This window comes from Neolamprologus multifasciatus, chromosome 3, assembly GCF_963576455.1.
Source record: "Neolamprologus multifasciatus chromosome 3, fNeoMul1.2, whole genome shotgun sequence".
Lineage (NCBI taxonomy): Eukaryota > Metazoa > Chordata > Actinopteri > Cichliformes > Cichlidae > Neolamprologus > Neolamprologus multifasciatus.
Genome location: NC_140441.1, coordinates 37,314,504 through 37,337,124, shown reverse-complemented (window position 1 = coordinate 37,337,124; position 22,621 = coordinate 37,314,504). Strand labels below are relative to the sequence as shown.

The following is a 22,621-nucleotide window of genomic DNA, read 5'->3' as shown; positions in this document are numbered from 1 at the left end:
CTATAGCTCAACAATGGCTCATAATAAGACAACAGTCTTTCAAACAGGTCAAGTGCCTCTATGCACATCATCAGTTTAAATGTTTGCCTATTTTACTTCATCAAATATATCATTGTACTGAATTTGAGCAACCCTAAGCTTAATGCAGATTCTTTTAACAATTATCCACCTCAATTAAATCTATGGTCTGGAGCACAGGCTGTTGTCGATCAGGGCAAGCTAAAGAATAAACATTTTGTGTCAGCAAGGGGTGGGGGAAAGCCATTCACCAGAGCATATCTTAAGTGCTGCTGATGTGGGCTGGCCTTCTCCACACGCTCTTCAAGGCTGGTGTGTTTTCTGAAAACTTCTAACATTTGAATCGCTTCCATTTATAAGCCTGCGATTAACCGCATGGCTCAGGTCCGCGTGAAACCCGCGCGACCGTGCTCGCGTGAACCCGAGCAGCTAAGGAGCCGTCGCTCTCTTTTATTTAAATACTTTGCGCTGCCAGGAGCAAAGTCCAGCGTAAACGTCTGTCACCCTCTGACGCACTCTTGGTTGCTTTGGAACCCATGATAACAACAACAGCCGGTGTCACAGACCACGTGTTCTGCTCCGCACCCACTCACACAAACACACTCAAACACAACAACAACAACAACAACAACAACAACACAAAATAGGCCTACTCCGGACTCACACCGGACCGCTCGGGACCCTAACCCAGGCTTTCGGGACCCTAACCCAGTTGTGGGACCCTAACCCAGTCGCGCGACAAAACCCAATGAAGGGACGCTCGGGACACAAACCCAGGGCGATTTCAAAACCGGACACTCACCGGACGCTTGGGCCCTTGGGCGATTTTACCAAAACCTCTTTTTTCGGGACCCTAACCCAGTTCTGGGACCCTAACCCAGTTCTGGGACCCTAACCCAGTTCTGCGGTTATAGAGTCGCTCTCTCAACTTACTCGGCGTTGCTTAGCGTGTAATGTAGCCTCAAATCCCGCCGATCGTCATTCATCGAGGAGAAAAGACAGATAGCCAATCCACCTGCCCGATGACAAATTCTCACGTCTCGGGACTTTACTACAGGAACTTCCTGGCTGACGTCAGTCTTTCAGCGTGTCTCTTCTCCCCTCGGTGAATGTCGACTCCAGGGCTCTGGCTCTCGAAGGACCAATTAATGATAGGTTTGTAGCTTAAACCTATTCGCTGGAACGTTGAAGACAATATAATTACACAGCAAAGCAAGACCCAAAGTAGGCAAAGTTCTTCATGTTACTCATGCATGAGGGAGACCTGCCTGGAGCCAAGTGTCGTTCCACCACTTGACCCCCGTCAGACTCTCAGCCAGGTTCCCCATAGCACTCCTTTTATTGTGGTTACATGAATATGCATAGGGTCATTAACATATAACATCTTACATAGGTAAACATGTGAACAAAGGATTGTGTGTGTGTGTGTTTGTGGGGTCAGAGCGTGACCCCATAAATGACTTCCCTAAACCTACTGGTCTGGAAAGTCCACCAGTTCATCTAAACAAAAGGCACTCAGACTAAAACAGATATAGCCACGTTTATCCTACCATAAAACAATAAAACAAGGTACGACCTCCTCCCATGCTCCCAGGATGTAGGTGTGGATTCCAGAACACTCTGGAATCTACACCAAGCCTTTGCAGCCTGCTAAAGATCACACATCCTATCACTACACAATTGATTATACACCTCTAAGCATATATAAGTAGATATTTCTAAGCATAAATGACAATCAACATTGCAAAACCTAACAGTCACCTTGTGGAAAAACTGGAAATAATTAAATCAGAAGCGAGCCCATTTAAGCTGTACTGATGTGTGACCCTACTGAAGGTTTATTAGCAAGAAAAGTCCCAATAGGCCAGTATAAGATGATCTAGGATTGGCAGGAAGCCAAGGTATAAACATCAATAAGGAAGGACCACACCAGGGTAAACAGTGCACAAATTGTTATATTTGACTATATCAGCTGCAAATAAATGTACTTAAAACAATAAAATAAAATGCTAAATACCCCCCCCCCCCAAAAAAAAAGAAAAAAAAAGAAAAGAATAACAAACTAAATTAAAGTGCGCACATACAGCTTTTCTCTGAGTCATATGTATGAATAAATAATGTCTGATGACTGATGGATCATTGGGACCTGTTCTGTTTATTTAACTGTTGTCCTACCGCTGAAAAAAGAAAGTTTGTAGTCTTGCAGGTATCTGAAACTTCGATGGGAACTAAGCTCTGGATCCAATAAAACCTCAGCAAATCCTATCCACTTTTGAACAATAAGTATCAGTGTAACTTTTATTTTAATACAATAACTATAATATTGGCCATATCATGTTTACACTGACTTTAGTCTCATGAACAACATTAACTAATTGTTATTTACTAGCTAATCTTAAATGACTGTTCAGTACAGAAATGAAGCCCAACAATCATATTTTACAGTCCTGCGGTCTCAGCCTCAGATACTTATTAAATCACACAAAGCTTGTGTAGAAACAAACAAACAAATGAACAAAATATGTTCTCCTTCATTTCTGTCAACAACACGTTTCCAGCTATCATGGTTGCTAGGTGACCTGGGCAGCGCGACGGAGGCTAGACCGTCCCATTTCACAAGCCTCGCACTTCAGGCCTTAGCGGTCTTTGAGTACGCGGCCCTTGAGGACCGTTGAGGCTGCGTACTTTAAGGCTGCAGACCCTGAATTGGGATACAGCCTGTGTCTGAACTTCTCTGTGCCATAATGGTTCTGAGAACTACTCACATTTCTGTTATGGTGAACAGAAGAAAAGCACCTCAGTGTCCTTTATGATGTCCAGCTAAATTTGTAGAAAAACAGTTATGTATTTTATATCTGAAGTGAACTGAACAAACAAAAACAAATATTGAATCACTCCAAAGAAGTGAGGCATCAGCCACTTCCGGCCTCATGTCGGTCCGCCTTCCTGTATGGAAAGGAGTGTGCCAGGAATCACAGGTGATTGGCTGGCCAGGGACCTATGCCCGCCAAACTTCATGCAGATTGGAGTGTGCCAGTCCGCACACACCATTGGCTGCTGCTGCATCCTCGGACGCAGTGGACCACTGATGTGACTGCCTGCTTTTACCTGGTGTAACAACCCTTATTGTGTTATAGCACCACTGGGGGGGGAGTCTCCTAGGGGTGTGTGTGAGTATAGCGTGGCAGCCATTACATGCTGCTCGTGTTCTGTTCTCAGGATAGACCTCACCATTGTAACGGCCTGGCGCCGGCGACTAACGATCCCCGCAGATGTATGTACGGACAGTGGAGACCTGGCTTGTATGGTCTTATGTTGCTGACTAAAGGTCTAAAGGTCTGTTGTTTAATTTAACTGACTGTCTTCGAGTTATCCGGCTAACCTCCACACCACATGCCCGCGGGACCTGCTAGCCCCTCCTTCCTCGCCAGACTGCTGTTACACTGGGAGTACAAAAAGCTGAGGATTCTTCAGTCGTGGAGGAATCTTTGGTTTGAACAGACTGTGTAGTTTGTCCCTCCTGCCTCTGCCTTTGTGCCGGTGCCTTTTGAATCTCTGTTTTTGAGTTGCTGCCTGTGAGATGATTAGTGTTCTATTAGTGTTCTAGCAGAGCCATGACAGGGGGGGCGCATGATGAAAGGGGGGGGGGGGGGGGGGACAAAAAGGCTTGGACACTGCTAGCACAGGGCGACTACAGAAACGCAAGATGAAGCATCGCTGAATATGTTTCCAAACCAACTTCATTCCAAGCCAAAGACTAGAAAATATAACATATAACAGTAAATACTAAATATTAAACATTATTGTGCAGCACGTAAGATCGACAGCGCACAGTGTGCTTTGAGGTAGGAGCCAAAAAGGGTGTAGTTTGTGTGTGTGAGCACCCGTGTGTACACCTATGAGCATGGACGCGCTTGTTTTTAAAAGGTTCCTTCATGTAATGATCTGCTAGAGGGTGTGGGGGAGCCACAGCCCTGTCCTCCAGGGCATGAAGCAGGTATGGAGGAGATCAAGACTCCAGACATCCAGAGGCCCCCAGAACACAAGAGACCAAGGAAGACCAACAGAGGGGCAGCCGTGCCACTGTCCCAGAAAGAGCTGAGGAGAGTCCCAGATGAGGGGTCACTCAGCAGCCGTGGAGCAGAAGCCAGGGGGGGTTGCAGTGACGTGCCCGTGAGCTCCGCTGACAGCCAGCTGTGCCAGAGTGACCGAGCCCCAGGCCGAGAGGCCGAGGGCACCCCACCCACGATAGAACGGGGGTGTGTGAAGACTCCAAACCTTCCTCGGCTTGCTCATATGTAGTGTTGATGCATGTGTGTTCTAAGGTGCGTTCAAAATCCAGGAGGGCATGGAGCTACCTGCCAGAGAGCAGCAGGTAAGCGCATAGCCCCTCCTGATAGCTCTCGATGTCTACATGTATTTAAAATTGAGAGGTGGGCAACGACGCCAGGGGTGAGGTTGTACACCCTGATGGTCTTTTGGGTACAGTGTAGCGTGCCCACCCCCAAGATCCTATATGTATGTGTAGTGAGAGTGTGAGTAATGTGAATGTCTAAGTTGTGGGATAAAATTGAGGCACAAGCAGCCAGAAGGGGACAGAGGGGGGGATGTGTGGGTGATTGTGGTGGAGCGGGAAAAGGGAGGCAGCTGGAGATGGTGAGGGAAGGAAGGGAGGGGCAAGTGACCCCTCCCTGTGGCCAGCTCCCCCGCTGACCCCGGCACCCCCATACTCTGCAACCCGCCAGGGAAAGGGGGCCCTAGTTCGGCGGCGCCGCCTGGCCCCGCAGAGCCCAGGACAGCCCACCCGACCCCACCACAGAGAAAACTGCACCCACCCCGTCATCCACTCATCTTCCAGACTACACAAGACAATAGACGCCCAGGCTGAGATCTTCCTCCACCTCTCCTGTATCTCCCCCTCCTGCAGAGTGAGTTCCTGAAGAGAGGAGACTTCCTGCAAGGCCTTGTGTGGTTGATGAAGAGAATGTGCATTAAAGGATACGCTGTGGAATTGCCAGTACCAGTATGATCGTGTATCCTTCCTACTATCCTGCTAAGGTTTCTACCGACTATTCTCAACCACTGAACACAACCCAACATTACAAGTGGCAAGAGGGACTCTCCCTCTCAGATAATTTCATACACCTTAATGAGCAACATTTTATGCTTCCATCATAGCTAAATGAGCCCTCGTTAATTTGGTCATATTTGATTCATGTCCTGAGATTCATCTATTCAACAAAAGATGCAAAACCAAAAAATGTTCCAGATGTAGTAATCTCTAAATAATTTGTCAAACAGAGCAACCTCAGCCTCATTTCAAATAATAAGTTTAAAAGACATTATCAAGCATTTTTAAGTAGAAATAATTTTATCTTTCTTCATTACGAGCTAGCTCGTGTTGTCTGTAAAAAAGGCCTTTAATCAGTAAGTAAAGTTCTAGAATATACCAGTAAAGTGTAATTATCAAAAATAACCCAGTGATTTTTAGAGTGTTGGAATTCACTTTTTGCTTACCATGTTTTATTTCATAGTAGAGGAGAAATCAGTGATATCTGATCAGGTCACAGTCTAGTTGAAAATGGCAGTTTCAGAAGAATAATGTGGCTTCTTCTGAAGTGTATCTTCTACACAAACAGTTGGGTAAAATTTTGGCCCAATATTTGATCAAAGCTAGCGAACCTATGACCCAATAGAATTATTCAAGCCAGGGAGTTAATTAAAGAACCCAGCACATCGCCAACCCAACTCTTGAGTCACGACTTTTAAACCAACATTTAAACTAACAAACCTACGGCTTTTACCCAGAAGTAGTTAGAAAAGTAACCCAGCATGGTTTTATTATGTATTTGCAGAGGTTTTGTGAAAAAAAGTTCAGTTTGTGTTTAGAGGTTTGTGAAAAGGGTGCAAGGTTGTATCTTAGCAATTATGACAATGTACAAAAGCTTTAGCAAAATATTTGGTTATTTCTGAAATTTAGCACTATTAGCTGAAATAAAAATTTTGGGAAGAGGGAAGCAAAGGAGGGGAGACTTATTTAAAGAGACCTCATCATGTGTGTGTTTTTTTTGTGTGTGTGTGTGTGTGTCTAATTGTATGCTCGTGTGTGCTCATGCCATCAAAAGCAGGAATTAGATGGAGGACACAGAAGCAAACAGCATCAGATTAAAAATATTAAAGTAATTTCAAGAGAAAATAGTGTAATTTCAAGCAGATTTATACGTGGGTTAATCTATCAGTGAGTTAATCTAATCAGTGAGTGTTTAAAAACTGAACTGAAAGCTTACATAATGTTACACAAAAACACAGATACTCACAGACCAGTTTGATTCAATGCTTAATAGTTTAATGATGCAGAAGAGAAAAAAAGTTTTGTTTTTAAGTTTTTGCTAAAAGCATTCTTTCCATTACACATTTCAATTGCTCCTTTTAAAAGACACAATCACACTATTTTATGTCACTTGTCGCTTCATTCCTTATGCATCGTTACAGCAAAAGAGAAAGGTAAAGATGTGAAAACAGATATTTTGAGTGATATATGAGACGATTTCTTTCTTTTTCAGATGACGTGCCTTCATGTCAGCCCAGGAATCATGACTTACTCTTAATGCAGACAGAAGGGAATCGGTCCCGGCAAGACTGATCATTCATACACAGGTCTCCTGTAAGCCCCAAAAATCAACTTTAACCAAAATTTTTGTTGCATGGACACAAAAATATAGAATATATGAGAAAAACGTTTTGGTTTTTTTGGTTTTATGTATAATGACAATAGCACTTGTATATATTATGTACAATATTATACCTGGAAAATTCACTTCCATGCATTGCTCGTTGCCCCCCCAGTTGTTAGGCTCCCCCCGACACCAGTTTGCGTATTGGAAACGTGTTCCATCGATCCAAAACCAATAACCCTCCTACAGAACAGAAAAAAGTTTAAAATAAGAAATTGTTTTTTAACGAAACTACACTTTAACATTATACATCGACTACCAAGTTTGGACACACCTTCTCATTTATTGGTTTGTCTTTACTTTCACTACTACCGACATTGTAGATACAAACTGAAGACATCAAATATATGAAACAAGATATATGGAATTATATGGCAATGAAAAAAAAAAGATAAGAGTGAAAAATAAGTAAAATATCCAATGGATAGATTTATGTTTTAACTGGAAGACTGGCATACCTGTTGACCATCAGAACCACCAATCCATGTTCGTCCATTAGCTCTACTCCCATCAGATATCAGCCTCTGAATCAGCTGGTATTCCCCAAGGCTCTGTACAGATGCTAGGTTTGCACTCATGGATTGACAGTTTCTCTACAGTAAACAAAAAGACAGAAGAGTTACAGAAGATTTATAAAACAGCCTTCATGATTACACCACCACAAACAAACAAATAATAATAAAACATACTAAGAAATATTTACATTGACTGACAAAATTATTGATTTTAATTATCTGACCTTTTATTAATAGCTTACCATTCAACAAGTAATAAAAAGTAAAAAAAAATTAATAATTATTATATTGAAAGGACTAATGATTAATACATTTACAATCATTTATCATTCAGAATTATTTCATGCAGTTATTGTTGGTGGCTTAAACCATTTACTGCAATAATTAGCATTATTTTTATAAATTAAAAAAAAATAATATTTGCTATTATAAGCTTGGATGCATATTTCACAGTACATATAAGAACTGGTTTTAATCGAAGCAAAAATTGACAGGTGATTTATCCATGACATAAATTGTAGGAACGTGAAACTGGAGACTTTAGTTTGTTTGCTTCTTTGTTTGTATTTCTTGTTTACTAATATATTGTTACTGTCTGCTTGTTAAAAAGTAAAGCCATATATGACATACATACATATTAGAACAAATGATAGCATTATTAAAATTCAATAAATGATAACATTAACAATGATCAATACATACTATTATAATTTTAGACTAATTTTAACAGTACATTGGCTTTGATAAAATTGTAATAATTGTCAATATAAAAGTGTTTAATATAATATTAAAAAAAATTATTATAAGGTCTTATCCAAATATTAAAGAATCAAAGAAACACAGTCACAGTAACTGGTGAGTCCTGATGTTATTACCTGAGCATCACCCCAGGGTAAGGGTGTAGAAACATAGCAGTAACATTTGTTGTTGTACTCAGTCCAACCAGGGGGACATGAGGACTTCTTGAGAACATAGCACTCATCTGAAGACAAAGCAAACATATTATGTGACAAAATGCTGACTCAATTCCCCCTTTACTGGAATAATTATATTTATGGTCATTAACTTGTGTTTTATTGGTAATAGTTTTACTTTTCAACAAATTTCAACTGGAAAATGTGTCATTTTCTTCCGTTAGATTTCTATTTTTAAAAACATGTATTTAAAAATAGATCTTATTATTTGGACAGCTGCATATAGCCCATTGACATGCACAACATTCAGTATGATACTAGTAACATACTTTTATACTTACCCTGAGCAGCGGTCAGAGCCATCATTGCACAGAGAAGTGCAGATGCAGTCAGCAGCTTCATGATGATATTTAGTGTCTCTGTAAGAAACACATTAACAAAAGTGATTAGCAGTTTGATATAGAAAGGATAGAAGATCTTCAGCATATTTGTAACATACCTGTCTGTAGAATGTCTTCTCCTCTTTCAAGTGTCAGCCTGTAGCTTAACCTCTCCAGTGTAGAGATGAGCACTTATATACACTTTCTTATATTTACATTTCAATACCAGGAAGAAATGCACTAGAAAATACAGAGTATGTTTTGATTCCATGCTTCACTACTCCTGTTTTTACCAACCTCACGCAATTCTCTCCACCCAGCTTGAATTTCATGGATGTTTAATTTCATTTATTGACTGCTGGTCAACAAAGATGTCACGCTCCTGGGTCTTTGGCCCAGTGTAAATGTGTTTGGACTTTTGATTCTGGGTTGTTTAATGTTCTATGGTTAAGGTTCTGTTCCTCGTTTTGGTTTACAGTTGTGATCCCTCTGTTTATATTTGTTTTCTTAGGTCTTCTTAGTTTTGTTTTCTAGTCTGTAGGTTTCTGTTATCATGGAGCACGGAACAGGGGAGTTTCCATGCCCCATGTTGAGTCAGCCTTATCCCTTCCATTTAGTCTTGTCTCTGCATTCGGTGTTCTCTTTCTATCTCCCAGTCAGTCTTGTTCCCATGTATGTTTCTCCACTGGTCTCAGTGTCACACCCGAGTGCTTCATGGTGATATCGGAGTATTTCTATAAAAAACAAAATACCTAAAATGGGTAACAGATCAATAAAGAACTTTGGACAGCCATAAAATAGACAGTTTAAAAAAAAGGAAACGAACAAATCAGATTTGATACGATTTGATTTGACAAAGTTTCATTGCAGCAACTCAAAGAAAAGCATCATTTACACATAGCATAACATGGCTTGGTCATTGTGATGCACCAAGCAAGTTACAGCTTGGATTGAATGATTTTAACATCAACTGCAAAAACTGAAAATGTGTTTGTATTTGTAAATATTTGTAAGTCCATACAAGAAGCTGATTGTGAGAAAATGTATCATTTATCCTACTACAGTTTACACCTTAAAAAGAAAGGTCATGAATGTGCCAGCTCTGGAGACCATCTTCACCTTTATGGGAAAATAGTTAGTTGTAGATGGCAAGTTGTCATGAGAGAAGTATCATTATAATATTTGCTGTAATATGAGAGTGTTTACAAAGTCACTGTATCAGCCACAGACTCACTTCCTCATGTGCTACTGTACCAACTCCCATTAAAAAAACACTGTTGGCACCATCACATGAAACTGTTGTTTCTTTAGAGATGGGTGGATCCTCAGTCAACACCCTCATCAAATACCACTAAAATTCAACAGGTTTTTTTTTTTTTTTTTACAGTTTTCTTATGCTTATTGTTGTTTGTAGCATTTTCAAGTTTTTATTTGATTTTGTCTCTTTTTTGTTTTGTGTGCAAGATTGCTCCCCGGCCTCAATCGGGCGATGGGGGTGTGTGGTGGGGCGTGGTCTGTGGTGCCGTGCAGACGCACCTGCACGGCATCCGCAATCACGCCCGCCGTGTTAAAACAAGGGGACTCAGGGGTTGGTGTGGGGTTGTGGTGGTGTGATGCAAATATTAAATAAAGATGGCTCAAAACATGGATCTGTGGTCCCGTCGTGCCTTAATTCCACCACACTGTCCAAGATTAACTCTCAAAATGAATGCTTAGTGCTTTCTTTCATGATAAATTCTGTAAGAATATATGATTGCAGTAGAAAGTAGGAATTACCGTAAAAATCATAATTAGTACAATGATTACTTGTTTTATTTTTTTCTTGTTCAATGCACTAATACATGAATATTCTTTAAAAAAATAATACGTTTAGAAATGTCATGATATTTTTGATTTCATTTCTTGACTTGAAAATTCAACTAACTATTGTGTACTTATTTCGACAAATCTATAGTGCAATATTCATAATAAATTCAATTTAGGTTTATGCATTAAATGTGTTTTCATTACAGTTAACCCAAAATGTTTGTATTCCAACACTAACCTTAAAAAGAGACCAATAAGATGGTCATTTATTATTTGGTATAACTGAAGTAATTAAATGCTAAGGGATAAGATAAAATGGATAATAAGATAAAAGGAATAAAACTTTATTTTGGTAATCATCACCCTCAAGTTGTTCTAAACCTGTTAATTTGTTCTGTTGAACACAAAAGCAGATATTTTCAAGAAGATATATATGGCACTGAGTCGTTATGGGGTACAAAGGAGCAGAGTAAAGTACTTTCAACGAATCATTACAGATGGTGAGGTGTTTCACTTAGAAGATTACAGTCGTGTACTCAAACGTCATTCATTCACTGTTATGTTGAATGATGATGATCAAAATTTCTTTAACTTTAAACGATTTGTAATATGTCAAAATGAAAGTGGAGAGACGTGTTATGCCATCGGAAGATTCTATGAACGAGCAAAGCATAGTCTCTGTGCCTCAAATCCAAGTTATTTTGAACCAGTATCAAAACGTCTTGGACATCTTACAGGTATTCTTGCTGCAGAGATCAAATGCAAATGTCTGATCATTCACACTGAAAAATTAAAAGTTAATTACATTTTTAGAAGCATTAATCAGTGTTAATTCCTTAAATGAGGTTAAATAAGAGAAAACATGATTTTCTTCAGTGCCATGTGGTATTTTTCTGAAGTGATTTTAAACCAGTTCATTAAAAAACATACATAATTAAACATTAAATGGCAAAACATCAGATATACATTACATTAAGTCATTAAGTGCAATATTATATTGCATCATTAAAGGAACACTCCCTCAGAGTTAATACGTTGAGTCTGACCATTTTGGAATCCATACAGCCGATTTGTATGGTGATAACACTTTTAACATAGCTTAGCATACATCATTGAATCCGAAGGGACCGTGAGCATTGCGTTGAAAAATGACCAAAGACTTAATGGTCAAACTCAACTTTTTAACTCTGAGGGAGATGGAGAATGAGCCTATTTCCAAAAAAGTGGACTGTTTCTTTAAGTACTATATTGTATATATTGCCAAAAACTAAAGTGTATATAGCAGTTGTTATATTTTGTGTACTGTATCACTGACAGATAATTTCAAAGTCAAGTGAATGCTAATATTGTGTAATGTGAAATACTGTAAGCAAATGTGTCATGATCCTGGGTCCTGTTGACCCAGCGTTTTGTGTTTTCTATTAGTGATTTTGGTTCTGTTGTTCCTTCTGTTTAGTGTTATTCTGTTCTGCCCATCTATTCCTGTGTTAAGTCCGCGTTTTCTAGTCTGTGTCTTTGCGTGTGTGTGTTTCCTGTTTTATTGTGAAGGTCTGCGTCTTATGTGAGTGTTTTCAGTTTGCCTCCCTAGTCTCGTCACGTTAATCACTCCCAGCTGTGTCCCCCACCTGTGTGTAATCTCCCTGTGTTCTCTGAGTGTTTTTAAGTCGTGTCTTCTGTCTTAGTCGTTGCTGGTTTGTCTGTGTTGTTTCCCCTCGGTCTCCCTGCGTCTCTCCATCCATCTCTCTGTGTATATTTCCCCGGACCTCCCTGCATCTTTGTTCTGGTTTGTTTTGTTAGTTTGCCCAGTTTAGGTTTTCTGTTACAGCTTCACCCGCGCCATTTCTGTTGTATTTTCTTTTGTAAATAAATACTCACCTGCACCAGAGCTGCCGCTTCCGGGTCCTAAATAATTACCACACGGCTTGCCCCGGAAAGACCGTGACAAAATGAATAAATAACCTAATTCTTGCTAGACCTCTGACACTGTTTTGTTTGAATCCAGCTGTTTTTGCAGATGCAATGAGATGCAGATGTTGTTACTTTTATTATTATTATTGCACTAAATACATTTTAAATAAGGGATACTTTGATATACATTCAACTGTAAGGTTGGAAATGTATTTTCTTCAACGTAAATATCTTTTGAAATGTATTTTGGTTTGAAAGAAATATATATTTTATTTTAATTTAATTTAATTTGTTTTGAGCATCACAAATACAAAATATATTTACCATATATTTGAAATATATTTTGGCCAGGAAAAATGTATTTTTTTTACCGTATGGGTCCACTCTTGTAATACCACCTGGTAGATGTACATAGGACCATGAGTCTGTTCTGCTTGGTTATTTTTTTCTCCCCACTATTACAATGTGCTGATCAACAGGAATCATTGGGGGTCCTATTGTCAGGGTCTTCATCCAACATACTGGCCTGATATTACTCATGTTGTTTTAACTTTAATGGAATTCAAGACTCATGGATGCTCAGTTTCTTTCAGTTCATTTTTCAGACTTTTTATTTTACTTCAAAAGGTAGCTACACTTTAACCTACCTACAAAATAAAGATGAGCAAATGAGCCTAATTGAAAGCAGAGGAAAATCCAGCTCTGGTTTCATTCACATGCTGCTTCTTTCCTCAAGGAGCATTCCAGAAAGAGAACACAAATATATAAGTTAGGGGTGGGGCTCGATTAAAAAAAACAATCTTATTAATTGGAGGCTTTGTAATTTATTAATTGTGATGAATTGTATTTAATGGCACAATATTTTTTTTTCCCCAGAGCACAAATGTTTTTTAATTTAAATAGCCATGAAATTCAAGCTGGGTGGAGAAAATTATGCAAGGTTGGTAAACACTGGGGCAGTGAAGCATGGAATCAAAACATGCTTCAGTGTATTTTCAGTGTGTCTGTAATAAGATGTAAATACAGGAAAGTGTATATAATCACTGGTCTCCACTCTGGAAGTCAGAAGCTACAAGTTGATGCTTAAAAGATGAGACAATATTCTACGACAGGTGTGTTACAAATATGCTGAAGATCTTCTATTCTTTCAGCCAGTAACTGCCAGTTACCTATTTCATCTGTTTCTTACAGAGATACTAAATATCATCATGAAGCTGCTGACTGCGTCTTCCCTGCTCTGTGCAATGATGGCACAGACGGTGATATTTGATGCCACTAAAGCAAGTGAGCGAACATGGATTGGCAGATATTTTAGTTTTTACTGTACAAAGTCTGACAGTTAAAAAGAATCTTCCCATGAATATTTACTTTGAGAACATCGTTTGGATATACATCTATTTATGATCTGAGAGTAAAAATCTATTTATTGTATTATTCTGTTTTTAAGGAGGGTTACTGGTTTTGGATCGAGCTGGTTTCAGAAGGAGCCTAACAACTACAGAGACAATGAGCAATGCATGGGGATGAAGTTTTCAGGTACATTTTCGAATAAATTCTTCTGCCCTCAGCTGAATGTCTCTATCCCGCTTATGCAGAGAGCTAAATATTAAATGACTTGAGTAAACACTCAGGAGACTGTGTCGTATTCTTCAGAGCCTTACTGATTGGCATTTGTAAATACTTTCATTCTTTAGTAAAACTGTAATTACAGAAACAGAGTAAGGTGTGTTTAGTCTCCATGCAAATACACAAATGTTATATTCAATATTGTTGCCATGTGTAAACAACCAGTACAAGATCTCAACATCTCAATGAACTAATAGGTGAGATCAATCAATCATTTCGCCACACTTACTTACTTAATACTTATTATTATTATACTTATACTTACTTAATACTTATTCTGACTTTCTTGCTAAGGAGTGTTGTTCATATTTCTTCCATGGACTGCATTTCTCACCCTAGTATGAATTATACACGTGTCTCCAAACTACTAGACCTGACCTGTCCAATATATTCATTGCTAATCCTGTGCCTTTTGTCACTTTGATTGAATATCTTGGCATCTTTAACTCTGCTACTTCCAGCTCAGCTCCAGCTCTTTTTGCCAGTGCCACCCTATCCTAACCATACATCGCAGCAGGACTCACTACCATCTTGTAAACCTTCCCTTTCAACTCTGCCTCACTGCTTTGTGCAAATATCAGTTACATTACATAATGAGCCACAAGACTGAGCACTTTGGAATTAATAAAGTACAAGCAAGTCTTCTGCCTCGAGAAATATGTGACCTAAGAGCCTACACAGGATAAACAATCTAGCAGTCGCTTCTGAAATATTGAATCCAACAAAAAAAACATCAGTCCCACAAAATAAGAAAGAAGACAACACTTCAGATTTTAAACTATTCTTTAATATCAGTTTTTTAGTTTTATTTATTCAGGCTGTTGGTTGAGCACATAACCTTAGAGCAACATCCTGATTCAGTTCCCTGTGTGGCTGATGATGCAAACACAGTTTGTTTCTTTAACAAGAGTTGGTAACACATGTGATACTTTAGCTGATACAGTGGATCTGAAAACATTCTCATATTCCAGTAAATATACTAACTGCAATTCTCCCACAATAGTTTTAATGTCTAAAGGGAAAGAAGGATGTAGATTTTAAAATTCATCACAGTTCACTCTGTGAACAACCTTCGAAACCTGACAGTGTACACTTCAACCCTCAGCCTCATGCCGTCCCAAAGATCTTTACAACAGAAACACTTTTTTGAGGTTACAGAATTTACAGCTTGCAGCACAATAATGTCAGACATTATTTCACCTGTAGCTGCAGTTTCCATGTTCAATCATATTACTCAATCAAAGATCCATCATTATCAAAGAATGACTTGAAAATACTGATGAAGTGAATAACTATAAATAAGAAGCTTCAAACCATTGTTTAATTTCTCTGGTATTTATTCAGTGTCTTGACTGAGCAGCCAACCCTTTTCCAAGAAACATCCTTATTCAGTATCATGTGAGACTGATGGTGCCAAAAACATGTTTCTTTAATGGGAGTTGGAAGAACATTCTCATATTACAGAACAGAGTAAACATGTGTGTCTCATGCACGTCAAGCATCTTGTGAAGTGATGTGACATAAATAAAACTGAACTGAAAATTAAAATGAATCATTAGTCTGTACTGTAGTTGTGTTTAACTCCTGCATCTCTGTGGTCAGTATGAAAAGCACATAAATCACTGTTCAGAATATCATTAACTTCCTTTTCTCTTCAAATCTTTAGAGATACTGGTTTCCTAAAATACTTTTGTTATGGTTTCAATCATGATCACTTTTTCATTACTGTTAATCCAGACTGTCTCTCACTGTCACGGTCCTGGGTCGGTGACCCAGTGTTTTGAGTTTTTTTGTGTTATGATCTTAGTTCTCTTTGTTGCCCCAGTTTATTCTTTAGTCTAGTGCAGGGGTCGGCAACCTGCATGCGGCTCTTTTGTCCTTATACTGCGGCTCCGGGTGGTTTGGGAAAATAAATTAGAAGTATTTAGCTGAAGTGTATTTTATTTGTGTTTAGTTCTTTTTTTTAACTTGTAGTTCTAAATTGGAAGATTATTGTGATTTTGAAATATAAAAATAAAATTATATTATATTATTTTTTCATCACTCAAAATAAGCGTCACACTCGCGGAAGCCGGTATACCCGCCGAAACGCCATGCATTTATCGAGACTTTCGACCCCAGGTAGGCCAGTTATGGATCTTCGGATCCACATTATGTCAGCAGCTCCACCATGAACTATGTTAAAACAAACACCGCTCACGCCTCACAGATGACAGCTTACAGTCCTGCGTAAAGATGAAAGCCCCGTTTTGCAGACGCTGTGCGCAGAGGTTCGGGACCAGAAGTCTTATTGTAAACATATCACGGCAGACCCGACGATGTTTGCATGAACACGCTTTTCAGCATCTCTTTACTGACCACTTTTCACACACGGTTGCTGTACGCATACAGCCGGCTGTAGCTTTTCAGCTCACAGCCCGACAACACAACAGCAGAGAGAGCACAGACTTTAAGGCGGTGAGGCGTGATTGCGGGTGCAGCTCAGGTGCGTCCGCCTCCCCTGCAGCGGCGCTGCAGACCACGCCCCGCCACACACATTAACCAGGTAAAATACATATTTAGGCAGAATTTTGCAAATATCTAATTTTCCTTTTTTAGCAGCATAGTGCTTTTTTCCAATTATTTTTTAAAAGTCAGGTCGAGGCTCCAAAAGCCCAAAGGCGATATAAGGGTGGCTCACAACAGTTTTTGTTTGCTGGATCATTTTAGTTTAGCTGGGTGTCTTTCCTTTTGTTATATTTCTTTAAGAGTTCAAAATGTGTTAATTACATAAATAAAATGTAATTTTCTCTGTAGCACTTCATGGATTTCATAAGCAACACACTTTAGTTGTTCTGTGGATTCTTTTGAAAAGCAGTTAAAAACTTTTCTGTTCAAACACACCTTTTGTTCATCTACGTATTTTATATTCTTTACATTATTTACATTTGATCTTTTACATTGTGTATAATGTCTATTGATTGTATTGTTTATTTTAATATTTTTAATCTCTACTGAGATTATCGGTTGCCGACCCCTGCACTAGACTAAAGCATAAACTGGGGCAACAAAGAGAACAAAGATCATAATACAAAAACTCAGACACAAGAAACTCAAAACACTGGGTCATCGACCCAGGACCGTGACAGTGAGAGACAGTCTGGATTAACAGTAATGAAAAAGTGATCATGATTGAAACCATAACAAAAGTATTTTAGGAACCAGTATCTCTACTTTTAAGATGAGGCTTAAAACTTTCCTTTTTGCTAAAGCATATAGTTAGGGCTGGACCAGGTGACCCTGAATCCTCCCTTAGTTATGCTGCAATAGACGTAGGCTGCCGGGGGATTCCCATGATGCATTGAGTTTTTCCTTTCCAGTCACCTTTCTCACTCTCTATGTATTAACAGACCTCTCTGCATTGAATCATATCTGTTATTAACCTCTGTCTCTCTTCCACAGCATGTCTTTTATCCTGTTTTCCTTCTCTCACCCCAACCGGTCGCAGCAGATGGCCGCCCCTCCCTGAGCCTGGTTCTGCCGGAGGTTTCTTCCTGTTAAAAGGGAGTTTGTCCTTCCCACTGTCGCCAAAGTGCTTGCTCATAGGGGGTCATATGATTGTTGGGTTTTTCTCTGTATCTATGAAGCGCCTTGAGGCGACTTTTGTTGTGATTTGGCGCTATATAAATAAAATTGAATTGAATTGAATTGAATATTTGTGTACAGCGCTTTGTGACTGCCTGTCTGTGAAAAGCGCTTAATAAATAAACTTTACTTACTTTAGTTGTTCACACAAAGCATAAAAGTAAAAAACAATATATACAGTGTTATCTTCATTTTAGATTTCAAAAAGTATTTGCGGCTCCCAGTGTTTTCTTTTGCGTGGAAACCGGGTCCAAGTGGCTCTTTGGGTGTTAAAGGTTTCAGACCCCTGGTCTAGTGTCTTAGTTCGGCTTTCTTGTATTCTCTTTAGTTTTCTGAGTATTTAGTAGCTGCCCTCTGTGTCTCCTTGTTATTGTTCTCTGTGTTTCTTAGTTGCTCTGTCTCCCCTAGTCAAGTCAAGTCTATGTTACATTTCCTGTTTTACTTTGAAGGTCTGTGCCCTTTGTGAATGTATTGAGTTTCGCTTCCCTTTGGTCCCGTTATGTCCAGTTTCTCCCAGCTGTGCTCCCCTTCTGTGTCTCATTCCCCTTGTTATTTCCCAGTGTATTGAAGCCCTGTGTGTCTGTGTGTCAGTGTTGTGATCTCCCTCATGGCTGTGTTTCCCTGTGTGTCAGTTTATCCATGTCCCAGTTTAGTTGTTATATTTTTGTGCCATTCTGCAATAAAGCAGCTTTTTGAGTTTAATTCCTGTGTGGTGAGTTTTGCGTTTGGGTCCTACTCCTGCCTCCACACAGTAGTGATGGGTAGATGAGGCCTCATGAAGCGTTTCAGCACATTCCCCAAACTGTATCGACACTGTGTCGACACAGTGTTGCTGTTTTGCTCCATACTGACACCTGCTGGACCTTAAATATCATTGCAGGCAACTTACTTGAGACTCACAACAGACACTGATTCAATGACCTAGTCATACTTGTACACTGTAAGGTATTGTACTGTCCATAGAATCATTTTATATCTTTTGTATTGCAAATATTGTAGACATCTTTAAAATATATTGTGAATGACATTAAGTGAAAATTAAAATGAAAGTATTGTGAATGTAATATTACCCATTTAAATGTAATTGACTCAGAGTTTATTATAAATTTCTATTCAGAAAAATAAGTTTATCCAATGTTTTAGCATTCAGTCTATTGTGTTTTTTTACACCATTTCCACAGCTTCGGAAAACTCACAGGAACAGATGAAGCTGGTACACAAAAACTGTAAAGCCAGGTGGAAAAGGTTCTGATAAGATGTCTTCCTATTCCCCCAGTATGTTAAAGGATCCTCTGATCGTGGCATGTTTCTCTCCGACACTCTCCACAATACTAAGGGGTTGGCAGTCCTAATAAAATTCAGGACTGCCTGGTCCAGAACATTCTTCCTAGATACTTGATTTCAAAATAATAAAACACATATTAATAAAAAAAATGACGATAAAGCTGTTCAGTGTCTATATAGGCCGACCTGTGTTCATTCTCGGTGTGTTTGTCTTATTTTCATGTTTGGCTCTGTAATGTCTAAACCATTGACTGTAAAAAACATGGTCTAAACACTGGGGAGGTGCTTTTGTTTGTGTAAGAAAGCTCCGCAGAACAGATGCGACATTTAACCTGCATAAAATGAAATAAATAATTTACACTTCAAGTCACATTGCTGTTTTTCCTGTCCTGATAGATTACACTGAAACAAAGACAAACTATTATATTATATTATTTGCAGTTAACCCTTTAAGACCTACCATAGAACCAAGTCCGCCAGAGCTTATATTATATTTTTACATGGTGTAGTGCCATTTTTGGGAGCATTTCAAGTTGCTATACATCAATACAACCATTATAGCCCAGATTTTAATAATATGTCTGCATTAAAGTGCATAGTAATTACATAAATTGCAAAAAAGTGCAATAAACTACAAAAAAATTGAAAATCGTTTTTGTTTTTTTAACATATATTTCTAGTTAGAGAAATTTAAATTATAATAAAGTTTTATTTAATCTAATCTAATCTAATAACTTTAATCTCAGCCAAACCATTTTATTCACGGACAAATAAAACATTGAAAAAGGCCAAACAATAACATGTTTAAGTTATTTAAGTGACGGAAAAATCAGGAGGGTTGGCATGTATGGCGTAGCATAGCCTGTAACGTTATTATGACGGACACATTATATGAGTGAACTTGACTTTAAGTCACTTACAGGTTTCTTTGAAAAATACTTTCTTATATCCAGGTTCTTCCTTTTGCTGCCATCCTCCTCTCTTCCTTGCAGGTCCTCACTGCGCAGGCTTGCCACTGCTAAAACTAAACAGAGCTCCCTGAAGGGCACAGCCAATCAAATTGGCCATATTTGTCACATGAGGTAAGACTCCAGTAGAGAACGTAATTTAACTCTTTCTGCACCACTAGGTGAATGAGACGTTGACAGATCGGTTAGTTTTTTTTACTCAAAGAGATCAAATTACTGGTGGCGACATTTCAATAATTGCTGGATATTGATGGGGACATGTCCGTTCCCATCCCAAATCTACGCCCTTGGATGGTGGTTTCCTGCTTGAGGTCCTGGGTGATGGTGGTACCCGGAAGTGGAATGAATCCACAGTGGTGATGAGGGTGTCAGTAAGCATGGTGGGGGTAAGTGGGGCTGTGTGGTTCCACAAGTCCACAATAAATAATATTAATAATATTAAATATTAATTAATGAATAATAATATAATTAAATAAGATCCTTAAATAAAAATCTATTTAAAAAGTTTAAAGTTTTCTCAAAATAGTTACTGATTCAATTAAATCACATTGGACAGTAACAGTTGTGTTCAAAAATGGGAGACATTGTTTCAGGAGAAAATAAATAAAAGACAGTGTTTGTAGTTTTAAGATAATTTTTTTACTGTTGATTCTCTCTCTCTCTCTCTCTCTCTCTCTCTCTCTCTCTCTCTCTCCCCCCCCACACACACACACACACACACTGTTTGTGTGAATGTGTGTGTGTGTGTGTGTGTGTGTGTGAGACAAAGACAAAGAAGGAGAGGTTCTGGGTTCACTAACATCCTTTCTAGCAGATAGAGACATTATTAATTACATAAAGAGTAATGAGTCCCTTCAGCAGCCCGACAGACTCCACCAGGTGGTCTGATGAGAGAGTGGAGAATGATGTGATGTATACAGAGGTCAGATGGCACCAACCTCACCAAAATAAAGAGAAAAAAGGACTCCCACCTGTAAGCTATCAGGCGTGCGTTGTAAAGGTATTTACAAAATGTACTAAGTTCTTCTGGGCATCAAAACATGGCAGTACGCACACGGTCTGTTTGACAGGTGGAAAGAAGGTGGAGCCAAAACACAGAGTCGACTCCTAAATCAGTGGAGACATAATCAGTCTTTATCCAATTTAAGAAGGAAAACACAAGATAGCGTTAACACCATCGTCCTCGTGGAGGGAGGAACACAAATGATATTCCCACAATGCAAATTATGACCAAGGTCATACCACCGTTTTAATAAAGTACAAGCAAGTCTTCTGCCTCGAGAAATATTTGACCAAAGAGCCTACACAGGATAAACAATCTGGCAGTCGCTTCTGAAATGTTTAATGCAGCAAAAAAAACAAAAAACAAAAATCCATCAGTCCCACAAAATAAGAAAGAACTTCCTGTACACAGTTTGTCACTGTTTCACATGTAGCTGCTGTTTGGTCACAGCAATAATACCAAAAACAGATATTTCCATAGGGAACAACAAACATTTCAGAAAGTTTAGACCTGATTTGAGACACAGAAAGAAATCACAAAGTGATGTCAGCTACACTCAGTGTGACCTGCTAATGGCATCCATTGCTTATGGGATCATAATTATTATTTAACACTGCAGACAATTACAAAAGAATTATTAAAACTGATCTTTGTCTTCATAAACACAGAAATCAGGGATCTAGGCATCACTGTCACATGAAATAAATGACGAAGACAACACTTCAGACTTTAAACTATTCTTTAATATCAGTTTTTTAGTTTTATTTATTCAGGCTGTTGGTTGAGCACATAACCTTAGAGCAACATCCTGATTCAGTTCCCTGTGTGGCTGATGATGCAAACACAGTTTGTTTCTTTAACAAGAGTTGGTAACACATGTGATACTTTAGCTGATACAGTGGATCTGAAAACATTCTCATATTACAGTAAATATACGAACTGCAATTCTCCCACAACAGTTTTAATGTCTAAAGGGAAGGAAGGATGTAGATTTTAAAATTCATCACAGTTTACTCTGTGAACAACCTTCGAAACCTGACAGTGTACACTTCAACCCTCAGCCTCATGCCGTCCCAAAGATCTTTACAACAGAAACACTTTTTTGAGGTTACAGAATTTACAGCTTGCAGCACAATAATGTCAGACATTATTTCACCTGTAGCTGCAGTTTCCATGTTCAATCATATTACTCAATCAAAGATCCATCATTATCAAAGAATGACTTGAAAATACTGATGAAGTGAATAACTATAATAACAAGCTTCAAACCATTGTTTAATTTCTCTGGTATTTATTCAGTGTGTTGACTGAGCACCCAACCCTTTTCTAAAAAAACATCCTTATTCAGTATCATGTGAGACTGATGGTGCCAAAAACATGTTTCTTTAATGGGAGTTGGAAGAACATTCTCATATTACAGAACAGAGTAAACATGTGTCTCATGCACGTCAAGCATCTTGTGAAGTGATGTGACATAAATAAAACTGAACTGAAAATTAAAATGAATCATTAGTCTGTACTGTAGTTGTGTTTAACTCCTGCATCTCTGTGGTCAGTATGAAAAGCACATAAATCACTGTTCAGAATATCATTAACTTCCTTTTCTCTTCAAATCTTTAGAGATACTGGTTTCCTAAAATACTTTTGTTATGGTTTCAATCATGATCACTTTTTCATTACTGTTAATCCAGACTGTCTCTCGCTGTCACGGTCCTGGGTCGGTGACCCAGTGTTTTGAGTTTCTTGTGTCTGAGTTTTTGTATTATGATCTTAGTTCTCTTTGTTGCCCCAGTTTATTCTTTAGTCTAGTGCAGGGGTCGGCAACCTGCGGCTCTTTTGTC

The 22,621-nt window shown here is 38.8% G+C and overlaps 1 protein-coding gene across 1 annotated transcript; it reads right to left on the bottom strand.

Annotated features, from left to right (window-relative positions):
• Positions 1–6,342: 6,342 nt before the first annotated feature.
• LOC146522987 (ladderlectin-like) lies at positions 6,343–8,800 on the bottom strand. Its single transcript, XM_085142975.1, has 6 exons — positions 8,681–8,800; positions 8,523–8,600; positions 8,143–8,249; positions 7,211–7,345; positions 6,824–6,935; positions 6,343–6,680 (listed from the first exon to the last, which is right to left on the bottom strand). Exons 2-6 carry the CDS (start codon positions 8,581–8,583, stop codon positions 6,610–6,612), a joined length of 486 nt encoding a protein of 161 aa, XP_084999101.1. The 5' UTR covers positions 8,584–8,600; positions 8,681–8,800; the 3' UTR covers positions 6,343–6,609.
• Between the last annotated feature and the right edge of the window lie 13,821 nt (positions 8,801–22,621).